The sequence below is a fragment of the Gouania willdenowi genome, chromosome 22 (assembly GCF_900634775.1).
Source record: "Gouania willdenowi chromosome 22, fGouWil2.1, whole genome shotgun sequence".
In the NCBI taxonomy this organism is placed as follows: domain Eukaryota; kingdom Metazoa; phylum Chordata; class Actinopteri; order Blenniiformes; family Gobiesocidae; genus Gouania; species Gouania willdenowi.
This window is the reverse complement of record NC_041065.1, coordinates 8,822,503-8,848,074: the sequence shown is the minus strand read 5'-3', so window position 1 is coordinate 8,848,074 and position 25,572 is coordinate 8,822,503. Positions and strand designations below refer to the sequence as shown.

Sequence of the window (25,572 nt, the reverse complement as noted above, 5' to 3'; positions counted from 1 at the left end):
TGATGTAGCAGTCAGCGGGTATCTCCACATCTATGACCACTGCCCTCTACATCATGTGTGTATCAACTAGTGTTTGAGCTTCCTGTCCAAACGGGGCACAGATGTTCCTGTACACTACCCTAATCACTTGGTTGTGCCACTCCATGTAGGCGGATCCAGCCATCATCTTACACAGATTTCAGAGGCATCTTGAGTCTGACCTGCTGTGGTAGAGCCTGGCTTCTATGGATCTTGCTCAGTGCTTGTTTTTCTGCTGCCATGATTAGTGCCACTCTGACATCTGTTTTCCAGCCACTTCTTCTATCTGACGGTATGCTTATGGACTTCTATGTTGCTTGCTGCTCTACCACGTTGCCCTCGTCTGGTGATTGTCTGAGACCTTCACGGAGCATCTCATCCTGTGGTGCATTTTTTTGATTAACTCCTGGAGTTTGGAAGTTTCATCCTGAATAGTAGGATAGTCCTCGGCCTCGGCTTTTCTCTTAGAGTGCTGGACTTGGGGTAGAACCCTTCATACAAGGTCCTGAGCTCACTACTATTAGAACCTTTTTTGTTGTTGTTCATTAAAGCTGATATCTGGAGTTTCTGAGAAATCTATGTTTATGTATAATTCTTTTGAAATTCATAAAAATACTTAACTCGCCTTTTACAAGATCCTTCTCCTATAGACCCCTACACAAATGGAAACGATCGCTGACTGCGCCCAGCCAATAGGCTTCGACTTCGTTTTTTTGAGACTGTCAATCAAAGTGAATGCAGAACTGTGCACGGAAACAAGGCACAACAGCAAACAGGTAAATATGATTTTGGCTCTTACCTGACCCATAGACCTACTGTATATCAATGCGACCCGATGCAACCTTGTTATGTTCCACAATGCGCATGCAGAAAAGCAGAGGCGTGTCTTCTGGTAGATTGCAGATGCAGGGGGAGGAAGCAGAGCTGTTGTGGACGGGACATCGAGCGGTCCTCTCAGAAATTCCGGATAGCAGCTTTAAGTTTTCAAAAAACGTAATGAACAACTGTGTCATTATCACAAAAAAAACATATTTGTAATAGCATTTGAGCATCATAAGGTATATTTAGCAAAAACTAAAAAACTAATAATGGAAGGTTCAGTACCTCTTTTATTTAGATAATCACACTTTATCTTGCTAGCATCATCCATCCATCCATTTTCTGACCCGCTTGATCCTTTTTTTAGGGTCGCGGGGGTCTGCTGGTGTCTATCTCCTGCTCTTTTTGGGCATTAGACGATTACTGAAGTACACGTACGTAGCGTCTTCGGTTCATGGTTTGGTTATAACCCTATATCGCAACAAATTTTAAGGTTAGGTTCACGGTTAGGTTTAGTCTTTGTCACGTAACCTAAACTGGCCAATAAGGGGCGCTGCGTACGGATAGAATGTCAGTATATTGATATGGCAATTGTACGAATAGAGCCACTGCCTAAAATAATGCTTTTATAATGTCAATCAAAGCATTCTATTCTATTTAAGAAGCATTTTTTTTAAACTAACAATTATCATCTCTGTGACATTTTGGAGAGTAGATAGGGGAAATAGTAATGTTTTAGCCACTCTAATTTGCAACTTTTAACAATTTTCTGTGGTTTTTAATCTATTTTATTTCTTTTAAAACAATGATTTACATCTTTAAGATGACTATATACTATGGCCTAAATAATAGTAAACTTCCTGGAGAACAGTGAATATTATTTAAATAAATAAATAAATGTGGTTATCACAGATTCATAGAACAATGGACCATCATTTTGCTGATTTCTGAATGGGCCCACAAAAAGCTTTCCCCTTTATTCCCCCTTATAGATGACCCTGTCTCTACATGACTGTTCTTCAATGTTCATATCTGTGTTCAACCACCTTCAGCTACAGTGGGGGTCCACGGTCTCTGGAACCTTTATTTTAGGCTGAAAACATCTGTATTACCTGTATTACAGTCTGTAGCACGTTTCCATTGTGTTAGTGCGCCCTCCTGTGGCTGAATCTAGTAACACATTCAGTTTAATTCTATACGTCAGCCATGTCAGACAGACAGACAGACAGCAGCTGTTGTGCTCAAATCTGATTTGATATACACATTCTGCAGCAGATGAACGTTATTCATATTTATTATAGTAATTAATTGACTTACTAAAAATGTTTTTATTTCTGAGGGTTCAAAAATGGAGATTTTTAATCCACAAAAATCTGTAGAATTATCGAATTTCATTTATTTATTAATTTATTCTTATTATTCTTATTAAAATGTTGTGTTTTCAGCCTATGTGTAAAACCAAGCCCCATTAGACGTGTTTAATCGTGTGATGGCCTCAGGGTCTGTGTTTATAACGCATTAGCGACAAGTAGGCGGAGCTACGGAGGGTGAGGATGATGATGATGATGATGATGATGATCAGGTAGTGTTTATGGGATGCTCGTTGGATGCTCGTTGTGTGCAGCAGCTCCACGCTAAGGATACTAAGGTTTTTACTACCAGGACCACCGCTTTATTCGTCCTTTTCCTTGTGAGGGCGCAGCTTTGACGCACACCGCGTGCCTGTTACTGCTGGAGGCTGAGATGATGCTGTGATGTGATGTGATGTGATGTGATGCTCTATCTGTGGGTCGAGGGCCCGAGTCTGTTTCCCTGAAGCCTGGGATTATGCAGGGAACGGGCGGCACACGGAGGATTAAAGGGGAACAAAGCACCGGTTCATTAGACGTTTTCCATCCTGGCAGGTCAGTCAATGATGGATATATATATATATATATATATATAATATATTATGAAAGAATTGATCTCATCTGATGATGTCTGTGATGATCTCCATCTGCTCTGCTTATGTTGGTGGAAGACAGTGCGAGCACATGCAGATGTGTCACTCAGCTTGAATTATTTAGTAATAATTGATAGTGTAATATTGTGTAATTCCTATAGTAGTAATCAGGTTCTTCCGGCCTGGTAACGCTGCCAAAAATAGCCTGTCTGTTGAGGATCATGGTGTTTCGCCCTGTCTGACGTCACTTCCCTGAAGGCTAAATGTCTCATTTGGTATAAAGTGTATGAATATGTGCTGTAGCGTTTATACATTTCTAAACCTAAGGATCCTGCCTCACAGACTATTTTTAAGAGTAGAAAGCTGTTATCCTCTATTTCTGGGGTGTAAAACTCATTTTAGTCCAGGGGCCAAATATGGACCAGCTTGACCTCAAATGGGCCGCAGATTATAGGTGGGGGGGAAAGAGTAATTCTAACATCCTTGTGACCTAGATTTCAATATCAGTTCAATTCACATCAAAAATTCTCAATTTTGTTACCAATTTTTGTGTAATTTAAAGGAATTTTGTGGAATTGTCTCTGAGAAATGGCAAGATTTGTAGAAATCTTTAGAGTTCTTTCCATAATTTGCATTTAAAAATGACTGCATTCATGTCATATAAACCAAGGAAAAATGCAAACCCCTAAACATATTGTCTAGTTTTATTAAATTGGTGAATTTGAAATAACTATAACTGGATTATTTGGTAATTTACACAATAATTAATGTTTTCTCTGTCATTTTTACTTTATCCTGCGGGCCGAATTTAATGGTCGAAATGGCCGAATTTGGCACCTGGGCCTTGAGTTTGACACAAGTGCTCTAATTGATACCTTGTTCTTGTATCTATTGTTCCTTCTCAGAGATAACCCACTATGGTGGACCCCTCAGAGGCCGAGGAGCAGAACAAGTGTAAAGGCCCAAACCTCGACACCCCGGCTGTGGCAACTGAAGAGCATCGTCTACCTGAGCAGGTTGATGACACCACGACGGAGGAGGATGGGGATGCAGGTTTTGAGACTCCGCCCACAGGCAGCTGTGAGCCCAGCCCCTGCCACACTGCAACTCCAGCAGGTTCAGTTCAGGCCTCTGTGGACATTGAAGCTCAGAATCCTCAGGTTCAGGCACAGAGAGATCCGTCCCCCAAACTGCACTTGGACCTGTACAACTTTGACTCACCGACTGCTGAGGGGAGCCGCTATGTGCTAACCAGCCCCCGGTCTCTTGAGGCCTGTGCTCGATGTGGAGTCAAACCTGTGGAGCTGTTGCCCCGGCCACTTTCTGACTTTGCCCGTGAGGCTCCTGGCCGCTCCATGCGCGTGGCTACAGGGCTGTTTGAGGTCCACGAGAGGGACCGGCACGCCAAACTGAGGCAATGCAGGGAGGAGAGGGAGAGGATTGTTCGGGAAGAGAAACGAAGGATTCTGCAGGCAGCCGTCAACAGCAGCACCAATGCTTCATCATCACCAACTGAAAATAAAGCTTCTTCTGGCCCTTGCTATCATCCTAAGTCTGCACCAGGACCTGACCCAACATCAAAATCAGGACTTGTATCCAAGTCCACTGTTTCAATCCTGAGTACTTCTCCCAAATCTGTCCCCGCAGGATCTACTCTGTCCTCAAGAAGTGCGACCAAAACCTCTACATTATCTGCCAAAGGTGACGTTCAAGGGTCGGCCAAACAACCATTAGCTCCATCATCTGAACAAGTGAAGCCTGCACGCAACCCTGTATCTGGCCCTCCCTCAGGTGTCAAGAAATCAAATGGTGGGAAAGCTTCCAACACTTTTCCAAGGTCAATACCCAAACCCCCCTCCTTTACAAGAGCTACAAACACATTAGCATCGTCAGTGTCAAAGCCTGCATGTCAGAGTGCTGGGAAGGCTGTGAATGGAGTGTGTTCTCAGCCCAATGGACATGTTGGCTTTCATCCAAAGATCCGGGCAAAAAGTCATTCCATGGAGTCTTTGCAGAAAAGAATGGATCCTTTTCTCTCTTCAACATCTACCACTCAAACTTCAACTACATGCACCTCATCAGAGTCAGGTGCGTCTTCTTCCTACAGCTGGGACGGGCCACGAGATCACTGGATTAAAGTCTCCAGTCCCAGAGCTCGCACTCTGGCCACATTCAACTCCCTAATGGGTCGAAGCCTGAGCCTGGGAGACCTGAGCCACTCTCCTCAGACTACACAGAAGGTGGAGCGCATCGTTAAGGAGGTGAAGCGCAGAGGACTCAAAGCAGTGTCTGAGCGAGACCGTAAGATTGCTGCTTTGATGCTGGCCAGGTATCAAGAGGAAGACATCATGAGTCAGACCCGATACGTGGCTCACCTTCAGTGGGACAGCGAGCGTAGGATGGAGGAGCTTCGGCGAGAGCAGGAGGAGAGAGAGAAGCAGCGTGCGGTGCTTCAGTGTCAACGAGTGTGGCAGACACAGGTGTCTGTACGCCAGCGAAGGCTCAGCCGGCAGGAGCGTCGATTGGCAGCGGCCAAAATGCGACAGGCAGAGGAAAACGAGGAGCGATGGAGGGAGCTCGCGGTGCAGCAGGAGCGAAACCGTCTGCTGAAGCTACAGCAGGCCGCACGGGAAGAGAAGCACAAAAAAGCTCTGCAGGAGCAGAACCTGAAGGCCCTGGAGGATGAGAGGGCAGCCATGCTGGAGCAGGAGAGGCTGCTTCTGAAAGAGAAGCTCACCATGGCAGAGCTAAAGAGGCAGGAGAAGGACCACCAAGTTCAGGAGGAGAGACGAGGCCTGAACAAAGCAGAGAAGAGACGTCACGCTGCCCTGATCCAGGAAATTGCTCGCAGAGAGCAGGAAGAGCGCGAGGAGGCCAGGAGGGCAGTGGAGGAGAAGCTCAGCCGCTCCATGGAGAACTACGAACACATCGTTGAACGTCGAGGGCAGGAACTAAAAGAAAAGGCGAAGCGTGAGGAGAAGCAGATACAGAAAGCACGAAAAGCTGCAGAGCGGCGTGAGAAGCAGCAGCAGCAGCAACTGGAGGCCCGGGTGAAGGAAGCGGAGAAACGGGCCCAGCAGGCAGCGTTGGTGGCTGAGGAAAAAGCCCGGGAGAAAGCTCAGAGGGCGGTTCAGAGCCGACAGGAGAAGGAGAAACTCCAGAGACTGAACAGGCAGCGCGTGGAGGAGGAGGAGAAGCAGAGGCGCCTGGAGCTGCTTCAGTCCATCGAGAGGAAGCTGGAGAAGAGCGAGCAGATCTTCAGAGAGAAGAAGGCGGTGCTAGAGAGCGCTCGCTCAGTGGCTCGAGCATCTTTTCACGTGCGAGACAAAGTGCGTGAGGAGACCAACGTGCGTACGTTTGATAAGATGGCTCTGGAAGCTCAGCTTAAAGCCAGCCTGGATGAGAAATAAGCTCAAAGCTTTGATGTGAACTCCTTACTTCTGGTCACATGCTTGGCTTCTTGTCTCAGTTTGGTTCTCATCAGCAAACAGCTTCACACTTTTCCTCTGAACATTGTGTTCTTTATCTCCTGACACATTTTTACCCATAATCGGTTTGTATCATGTTTGTGATCATTTTTAAATTTTTTTAAATCTCTCAGAACAAACTAATGTCCCCCTACAATCACCGTGTGAAGCCTGTGATCCACGTACAAAGATCTTCATATCAAAGAACAACAACAAAAACCTCCATTCCCTGCCTCCTCCTCCTTTCTGCCCTCTGCTCCGTCCAGCTTGGCTACCAGGATAAAAGCTGTGCAGGAATGAAAAGGCTTATTATCACAAAGCACAACTCCATGATTTTTTTTAATGCTTTTAACGGAGCCTTCCTGTTAGAGGAGCTGATGAGAAAATGGCTCCAAACAAAAAAAGAAAACCCTTTCATATGCACACACAGAGACAGAGATGGGCAGTGGGAGTAAAGCCTGAGGCTCAACACTGGACCGCTGACAAAGCAGTGCAGAAAGTGCCCGACATGTACACATGCTGAGAAACACGTGTTTCTTTGAGGATCTTCTTCAGACTGTAGTGATCAGTAACAGAAGCCTTTTCACTCCCCTGATATCACTACGCCGCCACGTGGTGTCAAAATGTGCAGGTATGAGATTCTACCAGAGGTGTAAGAGTATATCCTGCTCAAGTAGAATTACTGTTACTTGACTAAAATTGTACTGCTCAAGTACAAGTAAGACTTACATAAAATACTAGTATGAGTAAAAAGTAGCTCAATGAAATAGTACTCAAGGTAAAAGTTACTAGTTACTTGGACCCATTTGGGGTCATGAGACGCTGTGATGGAGGTCGCCAGATGCCTTCAAGAAACTAAGAATATTTTCTGAACAATTTTTTTGCCACATTGCTCCTATTTCTGCCACTTCTTTGCACATTTTTTCAACTTTCAAGACATTTTCTTTTGGCTCTTATAAACCCTTTCCACCACATTTCCCACCCAATGTCACGTATGTTGGCCCATGATTGTAACTTTTAACCTCTTTTCACCATATTTCATACTTATTTTTGCCAATTTAACAACATTCACGATTTGTCAGGCCCATTATTTGCCAGTTTAAACTAATTGTTCCTACTTTTCTTTACCTTTTTTTAGACAATATTGACATTTTGAACCCTTTTTACCACTTTTTCTCTCAGTTTTTGGCCACTCTAATTTGCAACTTTTAACCAATGTCTGGTTTTTAATATTCCATTTCATCACCTTTTCCACCACTTTTTTTCCCACCACATGACTGTTCTTCAATGTTTATGTCTGTGTTCAAGCACCTTCAGGTACAGTGGGGGTCCCCGGTCTCTGGCAACTTCATTTTAGGGGTCGCGGGCTGAAAAGGTTGAGAACCGCTCATGTATAAACTTAAAAAGGAAGAGACCAAATCTCTCACAATTAGAACTTCATTTGTTTTTCACAAAGGCATCTGTATAAAATAAAAGGTTTGTAAAAATATACAATTATTTTTTAAATAAAATAACACCAATGAATTCAATTCAAAATTTAAAAAAAAATCTAAGGCTATAAGTATAGTTCTATTTATGAAATCTAAAACTGAGAAAATAACCAGCATTCAATGCTGTTTTTGTGCGATGCATTATATTTAATTTGATTGGTCGGTTATGATGTGATACATTTAATTGCTGTCTGGTCATTTCATTTTTTTGTAGTTTCTCAATGTCCGTTAATCATTTTAAAACAAAAAACAATGATTTACTCAGTAACGGTTGGGTGTAGAAATGAAACAATTGACTTTACTTTTATTAAAACTTACTTATGTACAAGTAGTACAAGTACCCATGATAAAAGCAACTCAATTACAGTCACATGAGTACTTGTAATCCATTACTTTCACCTCTAGATTAAACCACAAATGATGTAATCCTCTGCGTTGTGATTTGTGCTGTTGTCCTTCGGCAGTTGAAAAAAGCACAACATCTGCTCTCATCCCACTAACCTGGTGTTTACAGCAGAGAGGACGAAGGAAAATAAACTGCAGAGCTGCTGACATGCCACCATACAACACCATTGAAAGGTCTTCATTTGCTCTAATCCTGCAATCCATCAGATTAAAACAACAATGGAAAAGAGATACATGTGGGTGTTTTCTACAAGATATAGTCTTTGCATCTTTGATAGATAAAGAGATGAAGCCACTGATAAATTTGCTAAATTTGTAAAGCTGTAGAATTAGGGTTAGTATCTGAAAATAATCAGTCAATGTTCTCCACTTACTATACATGAAATAATAAATGCATTAAATGTAATAAATGCTTTAAAATAAAATGTAGGTACCTAAAACCATATAAATCTTTACAATCTAAAACCTGAGTTATACATACATCACTGTTTGATTCTGGTACTTCAAACATAGATAGTGGTTATTTTTATTTCAGTTAGAATAATTTTTCTCAATGATTTCCATTAGAAATTTTTATTCAAAGATGTTTTGTGATGACGGTATATGTCAGTGAGCAATAATATTACATCGTGGCAGGGGTAGCAGTTAGTGAAAGTGTCATAGATAGGTGTGGTGACAAATTCTGGGGTGAAATGGGATTATAAACACCACAGAAATTGGTTAAAAGTTGCAAATTAGAGTGGGCAAAAACTGAAAAAGGAGTAAAAAGGGTTCAAATTGTCAATATTGTCATAAAAGTGGCAGAAAAAAAGTAGGAACAATTAAACTGGCAAATTATACATTATACATAAATAAGCATTAAATATGATGAAAAGAGGTTAAAAGTGACAATAATGGGTCAACATGTGCAACATTAAAGTGGGAAAAGTGGTGGAAAGGGTTCACAAGTGCCCAAAATGTGCAGAAAAGGCCTTGACATTTGATGGAGAAGTGACAGAAATGGGATTAATAGAGCAAAAATACATTAAAAGGAGCAAAAATATGGCAAGAAAAAGTGATGAAAATAGGTTAAAATATGACAAGTTTGGTGTAGTTGTTCAAAAAATATTAGTAGTTTCTTGAAGGAATCTGGCAAGCACCTCCCAGTGTCTTACAATCCCAAATGGTGTCCTGACCCCAAGGTTGAGAATCCCTGAGCTAATCAACAGTGACAGCAGTTGTTTAAAAATATATAATCATGATAATATTGTCAATTAAAGTGTCATAGATACAGTAGGTGTGGTGATGAATTCTGTGACAGATGCAATGATGGCTCTGTGTATAATAAGGAAACTCCATTCTCAATCACAATTCTTTTTACAATGCGCTGCTATACAGCAGTATGGATGAATCCTTTAGAGTAACTGGTGTAATGATAATAATGATGATGCTATGATGATGCTAACTAACTCCCTGAGAGTCGTCACGTCAGTGTGAGCGTTCAGCGGAGGCCGTGCAAGATCCTCTCAGTTCTGTCACAACACTTAATATGGTTCTTCTCCCAAAAACAGACTGACAACGCTCAAAAAGCAACATTAAAAGTTGAAATGTACCATTAAGATGGACAACAATAATGTAAAATATTTTGTGGACGCACTATTTAGGGTAGATATGAGATATCATCTAGTCTGGCCCGCAGGAAGATTGTGTTCAAAGTAGAAATTAGAGCAAAAACAGGACTTTTTGTATATTACCATATAAGTTGTAGATGAAGTATGATGGTGGTTGCAATGCTACATTATATACAGTGATATTAAATAGCATTTATTTAAAAAGCTGGAATATTATCCCACAGAATTCTGGCAAATTACATTGCAAATTTAAAGAAAATTAGTTGCAAAGTGAAGGAATTTTCACCAACTGCTTAACATTCTGGTGCATTTTACTTTCACAAAAACATGGATTTTTCTGGTTCGGTCCACGAGGTCAAACTGGGCCATATGTGACCCTTAAAACTAAAATGACTTCAACACCCCTGATTTAGGGTGTTCTGTTGCATTTAGAAGGATTTAAAACAGTTAGTGTTCTCATATATTTGTTGTTTCCTTGCTTCATTTAAAAACAATTAGAACGAGGCAAGACCTGTATTAAAATGTTTTAAAAACAGAAGACTGACCTTGACCTTAAATATGACTTTGAGCAAAGGTCAAGGTCACACATTGAAAGGAAATGTTGTTCAATGGTACCAATCTGAGCACTGTATATCAATTTGTGGTCAAGTTGGGGAAAATGTTGTTTTTTTAGTTTTTTGACATTGAGCGAAGGTCAATGTCACACATTGAAAGGAAATGTTGTTCAATGGTACCAGTCTGAGCACTGTATCTCAATTTGTGGTCAAGTAAGGGGAAAATGTTGTTTTTTTAGTTTTTTGACATTGAGCGAAGGTCAAGGTCACACATTGAAAGGAAATGTTGTTCAATGGTACCAGTCTGAGCACTGTATCTCAATTTGTGGTCAAGTAAGGGGAAACATTATTATTATTTGTTTTGTTTTTTTGTGTTGCATCATGAAGTTTTTACTGGTAGGTCGTACAGCTTCGGTTGAACGAATTAAAATACTCCACTCGAGATGAGCTTTTCATAAATGGAAGCATCTAACTTGTATGATGAATATTTGTAGAAATATGGAAAATTTTGTTTTTTGATACTTGACGCGACCTTGATGTTGACCTTGACATTTTGGCTCCTAAAAAGATCGACTGCACAACCTTGACATTTGCCCTTTGAGATGACATACGTGTCATTAGTGCTGCATAAAGGAGGAGTTCCATGACAAAGCAAGTTGCGGAAAAAAAATAACAACTCCTTCAATTACAATTTTCAATTGCCAAATACAATAATGCAGTACGTTATCAATCAGTTTTACAGTTTTAAACAGACAATAAACTTTGACCCAGTGGGAAGCCACCGTGTGTGTGTGTGTGTGTGTGTGTGTGTGTGTGTGTGTGTGTGTGCGTGTGTGTGTGTGTGTGTGTGTGTGTGTGTGTGTGTGTGTGAGAGATACGGGATTAGTTAGCATGGGTGGTCTCCATGGTAACCAGGTGGGCTTTGCCAACCCTTCCTTTTAGCCAAATTAAACAAAGCACTTAAATTCTTCAATTTGTGAAATTATCTTCAACATTGGAATAAAACAAAAGTTGATGGTAAAAACTACAATGTACAAAAATATCCATTTATATGATCTTTGGTCAAAAAATGAAAAGTTGCATTTTAGGAACGTTCAAATATTGAAAAATGTTTAAAAAATTAAAGCTTTCTTTATTTCTGGTTATTAAATCATTTAACCGCATAAAAAAATATTTTGTGCTAATTTTTTAACCATGCCTAGTTGGCTTACCTAAAAAGTGAATCCCCTTCAAAATAAAAGCACATAAGCACTTTAAAAAAACATCGCTTAGGTTAGTGTTTTTCAACCTTGAAGTTGCCTGGCATTAAAATTTAGATTTGCATAACCATAATTAATTATTTATGACTAAAAAAAAAAAATGTCTGAAATTTCACATGTAAATATAATAATTAAAATGTTCTAAAAAAAAGAAAATCAAGCCACGATGGCTCAAATAATGAGCAGATAGAATCATCTGTGTCAGGATTCGTATTTTAATAATATTTCTCATCTAATCTTTATGTATTTTAGTGAATTTTAGTTGTCAGAATACAAAAATCAGTTGATCTTTTGAACAACAATAACAAAAGACTGAACTAGTGTAGCATCTTTCCATATTCACTCCTGTCTTATTTGCTGTTGTGCAGGTGGTGATGAAGAATGATGACGCTACAGTTCTGCTACTGAACACTTCCACCCACACTGAGATTTAAAGAAGACCTTTGCCTAATGTGCTGTGGAGAAGAGGAACCAAAACAACCAATCCCCTTTTATCTGAATTGTGCAAGGTTCAAACATAGCTTTATTGGCATCAAGGCATATTTTAAATCTACTACAGGCTTCTCTTTGCTTCACCCTGAAGGGGCTTTGTTAGTGTCATAAGTTACACAAAGTGAGACACTGCAGGGAAGGTACGTTTTTACTGTATGTTGGGTCCCTTTGATTTTGTTTGATTGTGCAGGCCTCAGTCTTTTTGCATGAGTTTGCATGTTCTCCCTGAGAATACAATGACTCGCTCAGTCCGTAAATATTAATATTAGTTTCATTATAGCAGTGGTTATAGCAGGGAGCATGTGTGCCATTACGTTCATTTTTACTCTTTTAAAATATGTGACTGCAGATATTATGTTGTTTTTAAGAAGAATGGTCACAATTGTTACCTTTTTTTTTAGTTTTTTACCCATTTTCATCCTACGCCCTGCGTCATCCAGGATTGGAACCAGCACCTCCCTTCACGAAGCATTTACATCTTGAAAATGATCACAATTTTTTTTTTTTATTAAAACAAAAAAGGATTTGAAATTGCAGGGCAGCAGACCTATCAGGCACTAAGTTCACATATTGTTAACATCAAAAAGATTTTAAAACCTTCTAGAAAATGTATTTTAACCTTAAATACCAAATTAATAATAGATCATTTAAAACTTTTTCTAAGGGAAAAAATTCTGTCAGACGAAACTATTCGTTGTGCTCGTTAATTTGACATTTCAGAGTATTAAAAAAAGATGACTGTGCACTTATGTGTACATGTGCAGCGTCATGTGTGTTATGGTAAATCATGAGCTGGGCCACTCCTTGTTTTCAATGTGTTCAATACTGTATCCCTGCTGTGCAAGATAAAGCAGTGAAGCATTGAAATTATGAAGTTGCATTTAACACAAAATACAAATTTCAAATTGTTAACTGAACAATTTATAATTAAATACGTTAATATGTGAAACCCTAGCCTGTAGTGCCTCACTTTAACATTTGTACATGAATATAAACAGCTTACTTTGCTGGCATACAGTGTGTGACATCATCAGATAGTGTGTGTGTGTGTGTGTGTGTGTGTGTGCGTGCGTGTGTGTTGTGTTTGTCATCAAACTCTCCTCGCAGGAAAAAACTGAATTTGTGCAAACAATCAAAACCAGAACAATAAAATTCAACCAGATGGATTTGCAGTGAGTGTGTGTGTGTGTATTGTGTTATTGTGTGCATGTGTTTGCTACATTCTGTAATAATAATAATAATAATATAAAAAAAAAACAACAACATCCATCCATAACATGGCTACTCTTACAACAATATAGTGTGATCTACATTTGAATAAATCATAAATTGTTTGTTTCAAAGTGCAGAGTGAAAAATCTATACTGGGATTTTTTGAAAAGCCCATGACTGCAGCCTGCAGTTGGGGGTGGCGCTCAACTTTAGGGGCGGGGCTCAAATTTTTTTAGGTTAATTATTTTGAACTGTATAAGAATCACACAGCACAATAGCATACCGCATTGGGCTCCGCCCCGAACTGCAGACTGCAGTCAGGGGTACTTTGATTTTTCCAGCACAGGTTACAACATATCTGAAGAAGACATTCAGCAAAAAGAAAAACAATAAATAAACCTTGGTGAGAGTAGTTTATACCTTTTCCACATTTTTCTTTTGACATACTTATTATATAACTGGTAATATTACACCCAAAAGACTCCACAATAAAAGCCTAGAATATTTCAGAGGGAATCCTGGATGTTTGTACAATATTTGCAGTGATTTTCAGCTGCGTGAAGAAGAACTTCAACATGTATCATAAAAACAATGAAAGCTAAGGGGAAATATCCACATATTTAACTAAAATATTCAACCGATGGTTCAAGGATCAGGATACATGTCATGTGACAAATTAAAGCAAAAGTTCTTGACTAAAATGTTGGGACCCATAGCTGTGTTATGTCATTTACATTTGTTTGGAGTGTGTTTTGTTTTTTAAGGGTAATATTTACATCAGTTTTTACTTCTAAAAAGAATTGAAACACATATCAGTTGTGATTTTTCTCAGGGCTAAATGCTTTTCAGTCTTTATTTACTGGCAAAATCACAATTTGGTTTATTTGTTTGACATTTGTAAATTTTAAAAAAAATATTCAAAACACATTTTCTACAAATGATGTGTTTGCAATAAAGAAATGTCTCCTCAGTATTTATTTCTGTGTTATGCTAAATGTATTTTATCAAAATAAAGCATATTTTCATTGAATAGATTTTAGGAATTTGAAAGGTTCTTTCATTTGGAATGTCGTCTGTTATCTAGGAACCATGGTGCATCAGGACTCTCAATGCAAATCAGTTGAGAAGCATTGCTTTAGGTCAGGGGTCTGCAACCTTTACTCTACAAGGAACCATTTAAAGTCCTCCTGCAGCCAAAAAAATACCTTCTCAATGAAGACAATACAGTGTATTAAATTATATACAGTTAAAATTATATAGAATAATGTTTGATTTAACTTATACTGATCATGTAAATGGTAACTTAGTTTAAAATAAAATAAAATAAATTGACATCAAGAAATAAAACAGTATCTTACATCTTTAAATTCTTACACATCTCAGTTTACATGAACACAATGTTATATAAAGATGTTTTTTTAATTAATGTATTTGAAAGGCTACAAAAAGTAACTCAATTTGATAACACTTGATCACGTGATCAACACATGCTAATTACTCATTTCTTGCCACACATAAAACATGCATATTTAACCTGCACATTAGTGATTAAATGAATCTGTTCCCACACAATTAAAATCTCTATTTTCTTCCAGAATAGTGTTTTTGTTGGTTTAGTTATTTACCAGGGATTTAAAACGTAAGGTTAGCCACAGGTACAGGAAGTTGATGGTCTGTAGATGTTGCAGGAGGTGAAGTAGGAAGGTGCTGAGTCATTGCACATGATTTATTTTAGGTTAAAAAATTGTTGTATCTTGATTTTATTTGTCATTAATCATTAATAGCCTCTGTAAAAAAAAATATATATTTATTTCAATAGTTTTTTTTAAAGCTATAGGGAGCCTCTACATAAGAGTCAAAGGGCCACATTAGGCCCCAGAGCCACAGGTTGCAGACCCCTGCTCTAGATTAAAGCCTATAACCATGAACCACCTTCCCTCCTCAGCCCTCTGTGGAGTTGGAGGCGTCTTTGCGAGTGATGATCTTATACACGTTTTCTCTGAAGTTGCTGTCACGAGTCATTCGTTGAGCCGTCTCCTTCAGCTCGTCCAGGTCGCTGCCGTCAGAATTGCCAACGGCAAAAGACTTGGAGTGTTTTACTGCAGAAACAATGAATCTACTGCTCAATACAAACACATCATTTAGCTTTTATGTACATTTCTCCCTAAAAAAAAAAAAACTTTTTTCAAAACTAATAAGCCTTTTCATATTCTGGAAGTGTGCATGTGCGACCAGCGGGGGTCATAGGTCAAGAGGGATATAAATGTCAACACGACGCTGTTTGTGCTATGCGCTGAGAATTCCAGCTGACTTTTTGTACGATAAAGACAGGTTTAATCCACCTGATGGAAATGACCAGGATCGTTGTCAGGCTTCTACAAAGCTTGATGATGAGTTCATCATTTGAATCAGGTGTGTTGGAAGAGGGAAACATCTAAAACATGCTGGATGGGGCCCATGAGGACCAGGGTGGGGCACCCCTGGCCTAATCTATCTGACATTCAATATATTGCAAGTGCAACACTCAGACTGCAGTCACTCACTTTAAAAACTGGCTTTCAACAAACAAGTTTCAAATCTATGGTTAGCTTAATGTGTGAATAAAATTGATAAATATAAATTGTATATTATATTGTTTAATAATTAAAATTATAACTAAACATACATAAATGTTAGTGGTACTGTGAGATGGTGAAAATACACAGAGAAGAACCACATCGCCTATTTTTAATCACTTGAATTTCACCATTATTTTGGCCTTTTGTTTATACTGTACTTATGGAACCTAAGCAGTGTCAATACATTTGTCAAAACAACCACAATTTACTTATTTTGAAAAAAATAAAATTGGTTAATTAGTAAACTCTGTAAACTTCATGGGATTTATTAATTAATGATAAACATGAAATCACTGAGTTATGTAGTTCCATAACAAAGATTTTCAGAGTACATGACCACTTTTAATTCATTAATTTACAAATTTGAAGGAACTGTACAAGATGGACAGGTCATTTCATTTGCACATTCTCTTTGTGTATAATTATCATACTTTATTAAACCCCTCGGTGTTTAATAAAGTATTTTCTGATTCTGACTAAGTAAAACAGCACTGATCAGCCGAGTCATGTTTACACAATTTGACTATAACCTGGGTTACTGTTGAAACGTCAAGCAAAACCGGAATTTTCAGCTCGTGCGCGGCATTAGCTTTAGCGGCATTAGCTTTAGCAGCAATAGCTTTAGCAGCATTAGCTTTAGCAGCTAACTCGGTCTTTCTGCCTTGGAGACTGATGCCATGTTTGCGCAAAACATCTTTTAAGGAATCAACGCTGCAGCGGTTAAAATAATCTAAATCTCTGTCAGACTCACTTCCTACAACATCAGCCATGGCGAGTTTATACCTATTGACCTTTGACCTGAACCAGAGCGAGAGTGTGGATTATTAATTATTATGTATATATGTAATGTTAAATGTATATATATTAATTATCAGAATAAAGGTAAATTGTAGTTGTAATCAAATTTAATGTTTGTTTGTTTTTATTGTTTTATTTACTTTTGTCCCTCCCACGACGTGTATCAAGTATGCAAAATATGAGACGATAAAATAATTGTTTTTTGTTTGATTTGTATACAAGACACTTTGATATGAATGACTGGATATTGTTAATATAGGCTACAAAGTTTCACTTTTTAATGTTTTTGGTTGACGTTGTGATTTTTTCAGTGAAAACATTGATTAATGTACCCAGGTTTGTACTTTATGTATGATTTATGCATTGTGTAAAGTATGTAAGGTGCCAATAATATCCAAGTAATAAGTGACATATCAGTCCCTGCAAGATTCGTTAATTTCATTAATTTTGAGACCAATTTTTATTTAATTTGTGGAAATTATGTGGAAAAAATTGCAGGAAAACTGACTTCTTTGAACATTTAAATTCTAAAATAACTGCAGTCATGGGAATAAAGCATAGGAAAATCGAGATTCTCCAAATATTGTGGAATATACATTGAATTTGTGTATCTGATTTATCTACAACTGAATTATTTGTTAATCTGGACAATAATTCATGTTTTTTCTGTCTTTTTAACTTTCTCGTGCAAGCTGAATTTGATGGTCTAAAAGGCCAGATTTGTGCTGTAGGGCTACGTTATATATATATATATATATATATATAACATTACATTATGTTTTTAGGTGTGCAGGAGTAGGGGGTACATGGTTTCAAGTTAAATGTCTGAAGGGGTACGGGACTGTGAAAAGTTTGGGAACCACTGGTACAGAGAGATGTATGTATTGGATATAAATATTTATTATCATGTAATAACATTTTTATACACATCCTCATGTGAGGAACCAAAACGTGATGTTCCAGGACAATCCATTAAAGTAATATATGAGGAGGTGTGAGTGGAAGTGTGTCATGCAGACTTACACCAGTGGCGTTTGGACGCTCGTCTCTGGATCCTGCAGCTCTTGATTCTGCGTGCAGCAGCTTTGTGGAGATACACTGCGTTCTTCATTATGGCTGGAAGCTTCGCCTCAATCTCTGCTGCACAGATACACTCCTCAAAGAACTCTGTCACACACACACACACACACAATTTTGTCACCTTGGATTTTTTTTTTTTTTTTTTTTTGCTGCAAAATTATTTTATCTACAGAACAGCTGATAAGTGGAAATGTGAAATCGTAAACGTAAGGCACATTTTTGTGTGCAACTTGTCTCAGATCTTCTTTCTTCATAAATAGCGTGTTGCAACCAACTTGAATAGGTGCGTATCGCCAGCTACTGTACATGATTTATTTCATAACTTTCTTATCTCAGATCTAATCAGCATTATAGTATTTAAAACATTTTTATGGTTGTAATTTAGTAGCATTTTGCCTTGACATTGACATCAAGTTCTATCATCTTTTCTGATTGGCTGTAAATAATCACACAGTGTTCAAAAATTGCATACGAACGTACCACCCATACTAAGTTTGACATCAAAATGAGTATGTAGTGCATTCACATTAAATAGTATGGAAAGGGGCGGTGTTTAGCTCAGTGGGTAGAGCGCCCGCCCCATGTACAGAGGCTATAGTTCCTCACCTGCAGCGGGTCCAGGTTCGATTCCGGCCTGGGGCCCTTTCCTGCGTGTCATTCCCTGCTCTCTCTGACCCCCTTTCCTGTCAAGCAACTGTCATATAAAGGCCACTAGAGCCAAAAAAATCCTTTAAAAAAAAAAAAAAAAAAAAAAAAAATAGTATGGAAAGATTGAATACGTGAGAAATACATGGATGTATACTATGAGTAGTATGCACAGTGGGCCCACTACTCAACCGCCCCATGATGCATTCCGAGCAGAATGTAAAATGGTCCTGGGACCAGCTTCAAGCTGAAAGTCAAACATCCCCTTCAAAATAAAAGCATATCTTCTTGTCTTTCATTAGTTTTTAACACTTGTGTAAATAGGGCTCTTGTTTTGAAGTTAACAGGATGTTTAGTCAGTAGCACAATCTCAGAAATGTCAGCATGAAATGTGTTTCTGTGAGTTTTATGGATCAAATGACCACATGTTGATATTCTGCTTGGTCACATTCTCAATGTTTTCAGAACTTCCAAAGGTGGAGAATCAACAGAGATATTTATCCTCAGTGTGCTTCAGGTTTTTGTTGTTGTAGGTTCCAAATGCATCTTGGGAAACTTGTCAGTACACTACAGTGGGAACAGGTCATCATCCTAATCACACTAACCATACAGTATATAGTAGACAGTATATACTTGAGTTTGTAGTGCATACTACAGAGTATATCATTTCACACAGCCATGTTTGTTAGCATTAGACATTGTTTTGTTAATTTAAAAGAGGCAGTGGCTATCTGTAAGGTTGTCGTATCAATATATCGACATTCTGTCTGTACGCAGTGCCCCTCATTGGCCAGTTTAGGTTATGTGACTAAGACTAAACCTAACCGTAAACCTCACTCAAACCCTTACCCTAACCCTAAAAATTGTTGCGATATAGGGTTATAACTTAACAATAATTCTAACTAGGGATGTAACGATTAATCGTAAGGCAGTTAAAAATCAATTCATAGGTATCACGGTTGACATCGATTTTCTGAAAATTGAATCGCAGTACTTTTTTTAACCACAAGTGTAGGCGGCGGGCGGAGTCTGCTATTACTTTCTTTATGGCCGCCTTCTACTCTTAAATTTGTTAATAAATGATTCATTACCCCTTTAGCACCGAAAGAATATCTGTAATATTACGTGAATATCTGTAAAAGTCACGTTTTTCTATTAGTTCTGTCTGCTAGCATAGCTTCTCTTCTTCACTGCAAGATATCTGCATGCCAACCGACCACTGTGTTACCAGCGCCCTCTGCTGGTCCAAACAAATATGACATAAAAAAACAGTGCAATCATGTTTTTTTTTTTCTTTTAAAAGAAAAAGAACTATTATGCAGTTTTGCATTGTTTATTATAGAACCAGAATTTAAATTAATAGGCTTAATTTTCAATTGTATTATTCCTTTATTTATTTCATTCAAGATTTATTTTTAGTTAAATTGCATTGTTTTGAATTGTTTATCAAGGAATTCTTTTGACAATGAAAAATAAAAGGAAAATCGTACAGCATTTTCTAGTTTTTTTCCCAAAAAAAAAATTTGTCTACAGTCCCATTTTGTAAAATAAATCGTGAGAGAATCGTATCGTGAACCCAGTATCGTGAATCGAATCGTATCGGGAGTTGAGTGAATCGTTACATCCCTAATCCTAACCCTAACACGCCATGTACGTGTACTTTGGTAAAAACATACCAATAGCACCGGGGGTTGTCCGTACCGTAGGAATAGACACTTTCTTTAAAAAAAAAAAGTGATTAAAAAAATACAACGTTGCCAATGACAATCATAAAAATATTACACACACGTATGGACACAGAGGGTACGAGGTGTCCCATCCTCTCAGATTACACCTTGGTGTTAGTTTGGATTGAAAGGCTGTAATCCAGTGCCTCACCACTTCAGCTAAACCAATGAAAGCTGCGGTGCGTGGACCATGTGAGCAACACTCACTCCTCAGCTGAGTGACGTCCCCCTTCATCTTCTCGTCTCGCTCCCTGCTCCTATCCAGCGCACTCAGGCCTTGCTCCAGACCCTGCAGAGCCTCCTCCGCCTGCTTCAGCCTTTTCTCCAGCTCCACCCGAGACTCGATCTCTGCCTGCGTCACACAACGGAACGTTACGCTTTTCACTATACTACACATCTACTGACAGACACGGATCAGTCTGAAAGCATGAGCTAACAGAAATATGAAATCATGTTTATAAACGTTGGCCCATGAAAAAGCATCGCTTCCAGGTCTGAGACTGCTTTACTGCACTAACAGTTCATGATAAAGTTCCAGTTGATCAGCAAACACCAGGAGACATTAGACACAGCAGAAGGTGAGTGTTCTGTTCCAGTCAGTGTAATGTGATATTCACATCCTCAGATAGAGTGCTCTCATCAGGGAGGAGGAAAACCATCACACATTTTCATTCACTGAAGGCATTTGGTTTTACACAACTAGCATTAGTGGTAATGTTTTATCTTCTATTCATATTAATTCTGTATATAGTTGCTTGTTGCTATGATTCATCCTCACAATCTTAGTGTCCTCTGATATTAGGGGGAAAAACTCCCTGATTCCTGATGTAAACAAAAAGCTTAGGGCAGCAACCTTTACTCTCAAAGGAGCCATTTTGCCCAATCTCACCAGGATTAAAGTCCTTCTGGAGCCGAAAAAAAAAAAAAAACCCTTCTCAATGCAAACAATACAGTGTATAAAATTCTATAAAGTTGAAATAATATCAAATAATTTTATGAGTTAATGAATTTAATTTCTTGCAACATATCAAGTAATCTATTTTCTTCCAGAATAGTCTTTTTGTTAGTTTTGTTATCTTACCAGGGATTTCATTACAACTTAAGGTTAGCCACAGGTGCAAGTTATTGCACAATGTGATTTATTTTTAGGTTAACAAATTGTTTTTATCCTAATTTTATTTGAAATTAATGTCATTATTCATCAATACCCTCTGTAAGAAATAATAATTAATTGTTTTATTAAGTTTTTGAAAGCTATCTAGAGCCATTGCAAAAGAGTCAAAGAGCCACATGTGGCTCCAGAGCCGCAGGTTGCAGACCCCTGGCTTAGGGTAAGGAGAGGTGTAAAGAGTACTGATATATCCTACTCAACTAGAAGTATTGTTACTTGATTGAAATTTGACTCAAGTACAAGCAAAAAGTCGCTCAATTAAATAGTTCTCAAAGTAAAAGTTACGAGTCAATTTCAGCCCCCACGTTTATTTTTGGTAATAAATCTTGCCATGTTTCCCTTGCATACAGTAAACATCTCATGTATAAACTTAAAAAGGAAGAGACCAAATCTTGCACAATTGGAACTTTAAAAAAAATGATCAGGCTTTAAGTATAGTTATATTTATGCCAAAACAGCATTCAATGCTGCATTACTCATTACATTTAATCTGATTGGTCGGCTATGATGTGATGCGATTGATTGTTGTCTGGTCATTTCATTTTTTGTAGTTTCACAATGTTCGTTGATCATTTTAAAACAAAAAATTATAATTTACTTAGTATTGGTTGGGTGTGGAAATGTAACAAATGACTTCTTTTAAAACGTATTTAAGTACAAGTAAAATGACTGATTTAGAAATATACTCAAAAAAGAACAAGTGCCCATAAAAGCAACTCAAATACAGTATTGTGAGTACTTGTAATTAATGACTTTCACCTCTGAGGGTGAGTGAGGCAGTGAGTATTGATACCGATACAGTAACTGAACAGTGTACGTGTAAGTGCTCACGTGCATTACTACTGTGACTAATACTAATCGATACAGTCAAACAAAGCAGATTAAATCCAATCAAAAATCCACCATCCATTGTCTATACCTGCTCTATCTGGGGTTTACTGGTTCCCATATCCAGCTCACCTTGGGCGTAAGCCGAGGTACTACAGCCTGTACATGACACCATCCTGTCTCATGGCCACAAATATGACAGAAATCCATTTACTCATTAATGTATCCTTATCCTTACAATTTCAGCGACTCCAAATAACGGAACCTCAGTGTTTTTGCACTGTGGGATGACACTGGACCTTTTTGCATTATTATAATACTGTTCAGCTACATCATGCTGCTAAATTGACTTGTCTTTTTTTTGTCACTTCACTGTTTATTATACAACAGTTAGTTCCGATGCAGTAATTTCATTTGACAAGAAACATTCCATGAGTGCTGATTTAGAGCAAAAACGACACTGGGACTTTTCACAGAAATGATCACTCAGCTGTTCAGATGTTTTAATAAGGCAACAGCCTCATCTCCTTTCCAGTTTCCTATTTTTTTTTTTTTTTGGGGGAGGGGGGCAATTACATGATTATATAAACAAATCATAATCTGTTGGATGTATGATTCATTTAAAAGGCAAAAAAAAAAACCAAACTAGTCTTTTACTATGGTCTACTGCCGGTGATCATTCATATACATTATTGTATATAAGTCCCTCCTTCGTCCTATAGACGCCTATATCAATGGAAACGATTGCCGAATGCGCACAGCCAATAGGCTTCGACTTCCTGGAGCGAGGACTGTCAATCAAAGTGAATGTGCGTACTGCGTAAACTGTGCACAGAAACGCTGCCGCGCGTCTCAAACAGGTATCACTCCGAGCAGCAGAGCGTCATGGAGGAGCGCTCCGAAACTCCAAAGTTACCCATTCCATGATTGCCAACGTATAAAGCTTCTACTAAAAAAAAAAAGAAAAATCCAGGTACAAAGCTTGTGGATAAACGTCTTTGTGACCGCAACAGAATTTATCTCTGAGCTGCTTTTCAAAGGTGGAGGGACATGCTGCTTTTCAAAAGATTCCGAACGGACTAGGATTTGGCGACATTTCTCATGGACAGGTAATAAAGATGTTTTAATCAAAAGTTATGGCGTGCAAAAACTTAGAGGCATACTGGTAGATTGGCAGAGGCCGTGGAGGAAGTAGAGCTGTTGAGGGCGGGACATCGAGACGTTCTCTCGGAAACTCCAGATAGCAGCTTTAATACTGTTAACTAATAAAATGCCCTTGTAGAACTGTTGTATAAAAGCAAAATCACACTCAAGGTCGTGCTGTTGTGCTGAATAGCAGCCTCAGGTCTTGTGCCTGCGACCGAATCACACGAGTGCTGATGTTTCAGCACAACAGCACACCCCTGAGGGTGATGTTGCTGTGCATTTTTTATTATGTATTCTTATATTTTGAGAAGAGGATATGTACTCTCGATTTCTCCGTAGGGCGCACGGTGGCTTAGTGGTTAGCACGTCCGCCTCACAGCAAGAAGGTCTTGGGTTCAAGCCCTGGGGTGGACTTGGGTCCTTTCTGTGTGGAGTTTGCATGTTCTCCCCGTGCTGCGTGGGTTTCCTCCGGGTTCTCTGGCTTCCTCCCACAATCCAAAAACATGACTGTAAGGTTGATTGGAGTCTCTAAATTGCCCATAGGAGTGAATGAGAGAGTGAATGGTTGTCTGTGTCTGTGTTGCCCTGTGATGGACTGGCGCCCTGTCCAGGGTGTACCCCCACCCAGCGCCCTATGAGAGTCGGAAATTGGCACCGGCAGACCCCCGCGACCCTGTTAAACGGGAATAAGCGGGTATGAAAATGGATGGATGGATGGATTTCTCTGTAAGTCAGGCAAATGCGGGTGAAATGACAATGAAGACCTTGAATCCTTAAACTGAAGTACCTAGAGATAACTGACGCAAGCACAGGGAGAACATGCAAACTCCACTCAGAAAGTTCCCAGGAGGGCTTCTAGTCCTGTAATCATGTCCTTACCCGAACCTCCCCCTAGTCAAGTGTCTGCCTTAAAATAAAAGCAAAGACCAGACAACACGATGAATAATATGGTGAACTTCCTCTGGGTAAATAAGAAGATAACGCAGAAAATTGTTTAAAGCATGAGGTTCTCTAATTCTTTGGGTCAATTTTTGGAACCTTTTATTGATCAAATAATGTAACTTTTGAAGAACACAGCCTGTGATTAGGATGTAAAAGCAGCATCCTGACCTTCACCTTCAGCCTCAATAACTTTACCTTTGTTTTTTAATCAACCTCACTTTAAACTATATTCACACATTTAGTTTTATGCAGGATGACATGCATTGAGGTGGGCTTTCTTAAATCAGAAAAAGGTGAGTTCAGGTAATGCATCGACAGAAAAGCCACAGTTCACAACAGGAGTGGGATGTTTATTTAGGGAATGTGGACACATCGCTGAGTCATGACTGTGTGTGTGTGTGTGTGTGTGTGTGTGTGTGTGTGTGTGTGTGTGTGTGTGTGTGTTACCTTGAGCTCTGTCTCAGTCTGCTGCTTATCCTCTGTGAGCTGAAACAACGACTGCTGCAGCGTTCGAGCCTGGGTGGAATAGTACTCCCTCTCCTGCTGCAGGATTTTGGCTCTTTCCTCATTATCCTTGAGCCTGAACACACACACACACACATACACACACGATGAGAACACACAAAGCTATACAATAATAATCTCACCTAAATATCAGCTTTTCTCCTGCTGCAGAATGAAGTAGCACATCACAGCCAGCGTGGCATTGGTTCAGCACAGCAGGGATCAAGGTCACTCTACACCAGACATAGGCAACTGGCGGCCCGGGGGTCACATGCGCCCCTCGGCGTAATTGTATGCGACCCCCAAAATAAACGCACAAAATGATATTAAAATTCAATAAACAACAGCAAGAATACACTACAATATAGGAAAAATAATAATTAAAAAATTACAGAAAAATACAGTAGAAGACAAGACACAGAAAATACTACAGGAACACACAAAACTACTACAAAAATTAACAAAACAACAACATAAATACACAAAAAACTCCAAATAACACAAAAAGACAACAAAAATACTACAAAAAATGGACTCAGCAAACCCACAGGACTACAAACACAAAAGAGCAGAAATACACAATACGACTCCAAAAGAGATACATTTTACCGGAAAAATACACAAAAGGACAACAGAAATGCACATAATAAACAAACATACACAGAGTGACAGAAAAACACAAAATTACTATTTGTTGTTTCCTGTGTTAATACTCAGTTGGTCATTATTTTAATGATGACATGAATGTACGTATTGTGGTCCTTCGGTCAAACAACCACATTTCTGCTCTACACAATGAATAAACACAAACTCAGTTCAAGGGCACCACTCTATTATCATCCTAC

General features: G+C 38.8%; 2 protein-coding genes across 3 annotated transcripts in view; one reads left to right on the top strand and one right to left on the bottom strand.

Moving 5' to 3' along the window:
• Nucleotides 1-2,413: 2,413 nt before the first annotated feature.
• ccdc177 (coiled-coil domain containing 177) lies at nucleotides 2,414-14,087 on the top strand. The gene is made up of 3 exons (XM_028438379.1): nucleotides 2,414-2,741; nucleotides 3,685-6,877; nucleotides 11,933-14,087. The coding sequence occupies exon 2, from the start codon at nucleotides 3,697-3,699 to the stop codon at nucleotides 6,187-6,189; it is 2,493 nt and encodes an 830-aa protein (XP_028294180.1). The 5' UTR covers nucleotides 2,414-2,741; nucleotides 3,685-3,696; the 3' UTR covers nucleotides 6,190-6,877; nucleotides 11,933-14,087.
• Nucleotides 14,088-15,062: 975 nt separating this feature from the next.
• Nucleotides 15,063-25,572, bottom strand: part of plekhd1 (pleckstrin homology domain containing, family D (with coiled-coil domains) member 1) — a 29,185-nt gene continuing 18,675 nt past the window's right edge. Inside the window, exons 10-13 of one of the 2 annotated variants that reach the window (XM_028438380.1) lie at nucleotides 24,671-24,803; nucleotides 20,344-20,488; nucleotides 17,708-17,851; nucleotides 15,063-15,367 (exon numbers count right to left, since the gene is read on the bottom strand). In XM_028438380.1, coding sequence (XP_028294181.1) covers nucleotides 15,210-15,367; nucleotides 17,708-17,851; nucleotides 20,344-20,488; nucleotides 24,671-24,803 — 580 coding nt within the window. In that variant the 3' untranslated portion in view covers nucleotides 15,063-15,209. Of the gene's footprint in view, nucleotides 15,368-17,707; nucleotides 17,852-18,437; nucleotides 18,493-20,343; nucleotides 20,489-24,670; nucleotides 24,804-25,572 lie in introns of those variants that run through there. The other variant, XM_028438381.1, reaches the window with a different exon arrangement.

Excerpts from the sequence above, each read along its gene's own strand:
- ccdc177 (XM_028438379.1), top strand. The coding sequence starts at position 3,697 with ATGGTGGACCCCTCAGAGGCCGAGGAGCAGAACAAGTGTAAAGGCCCA.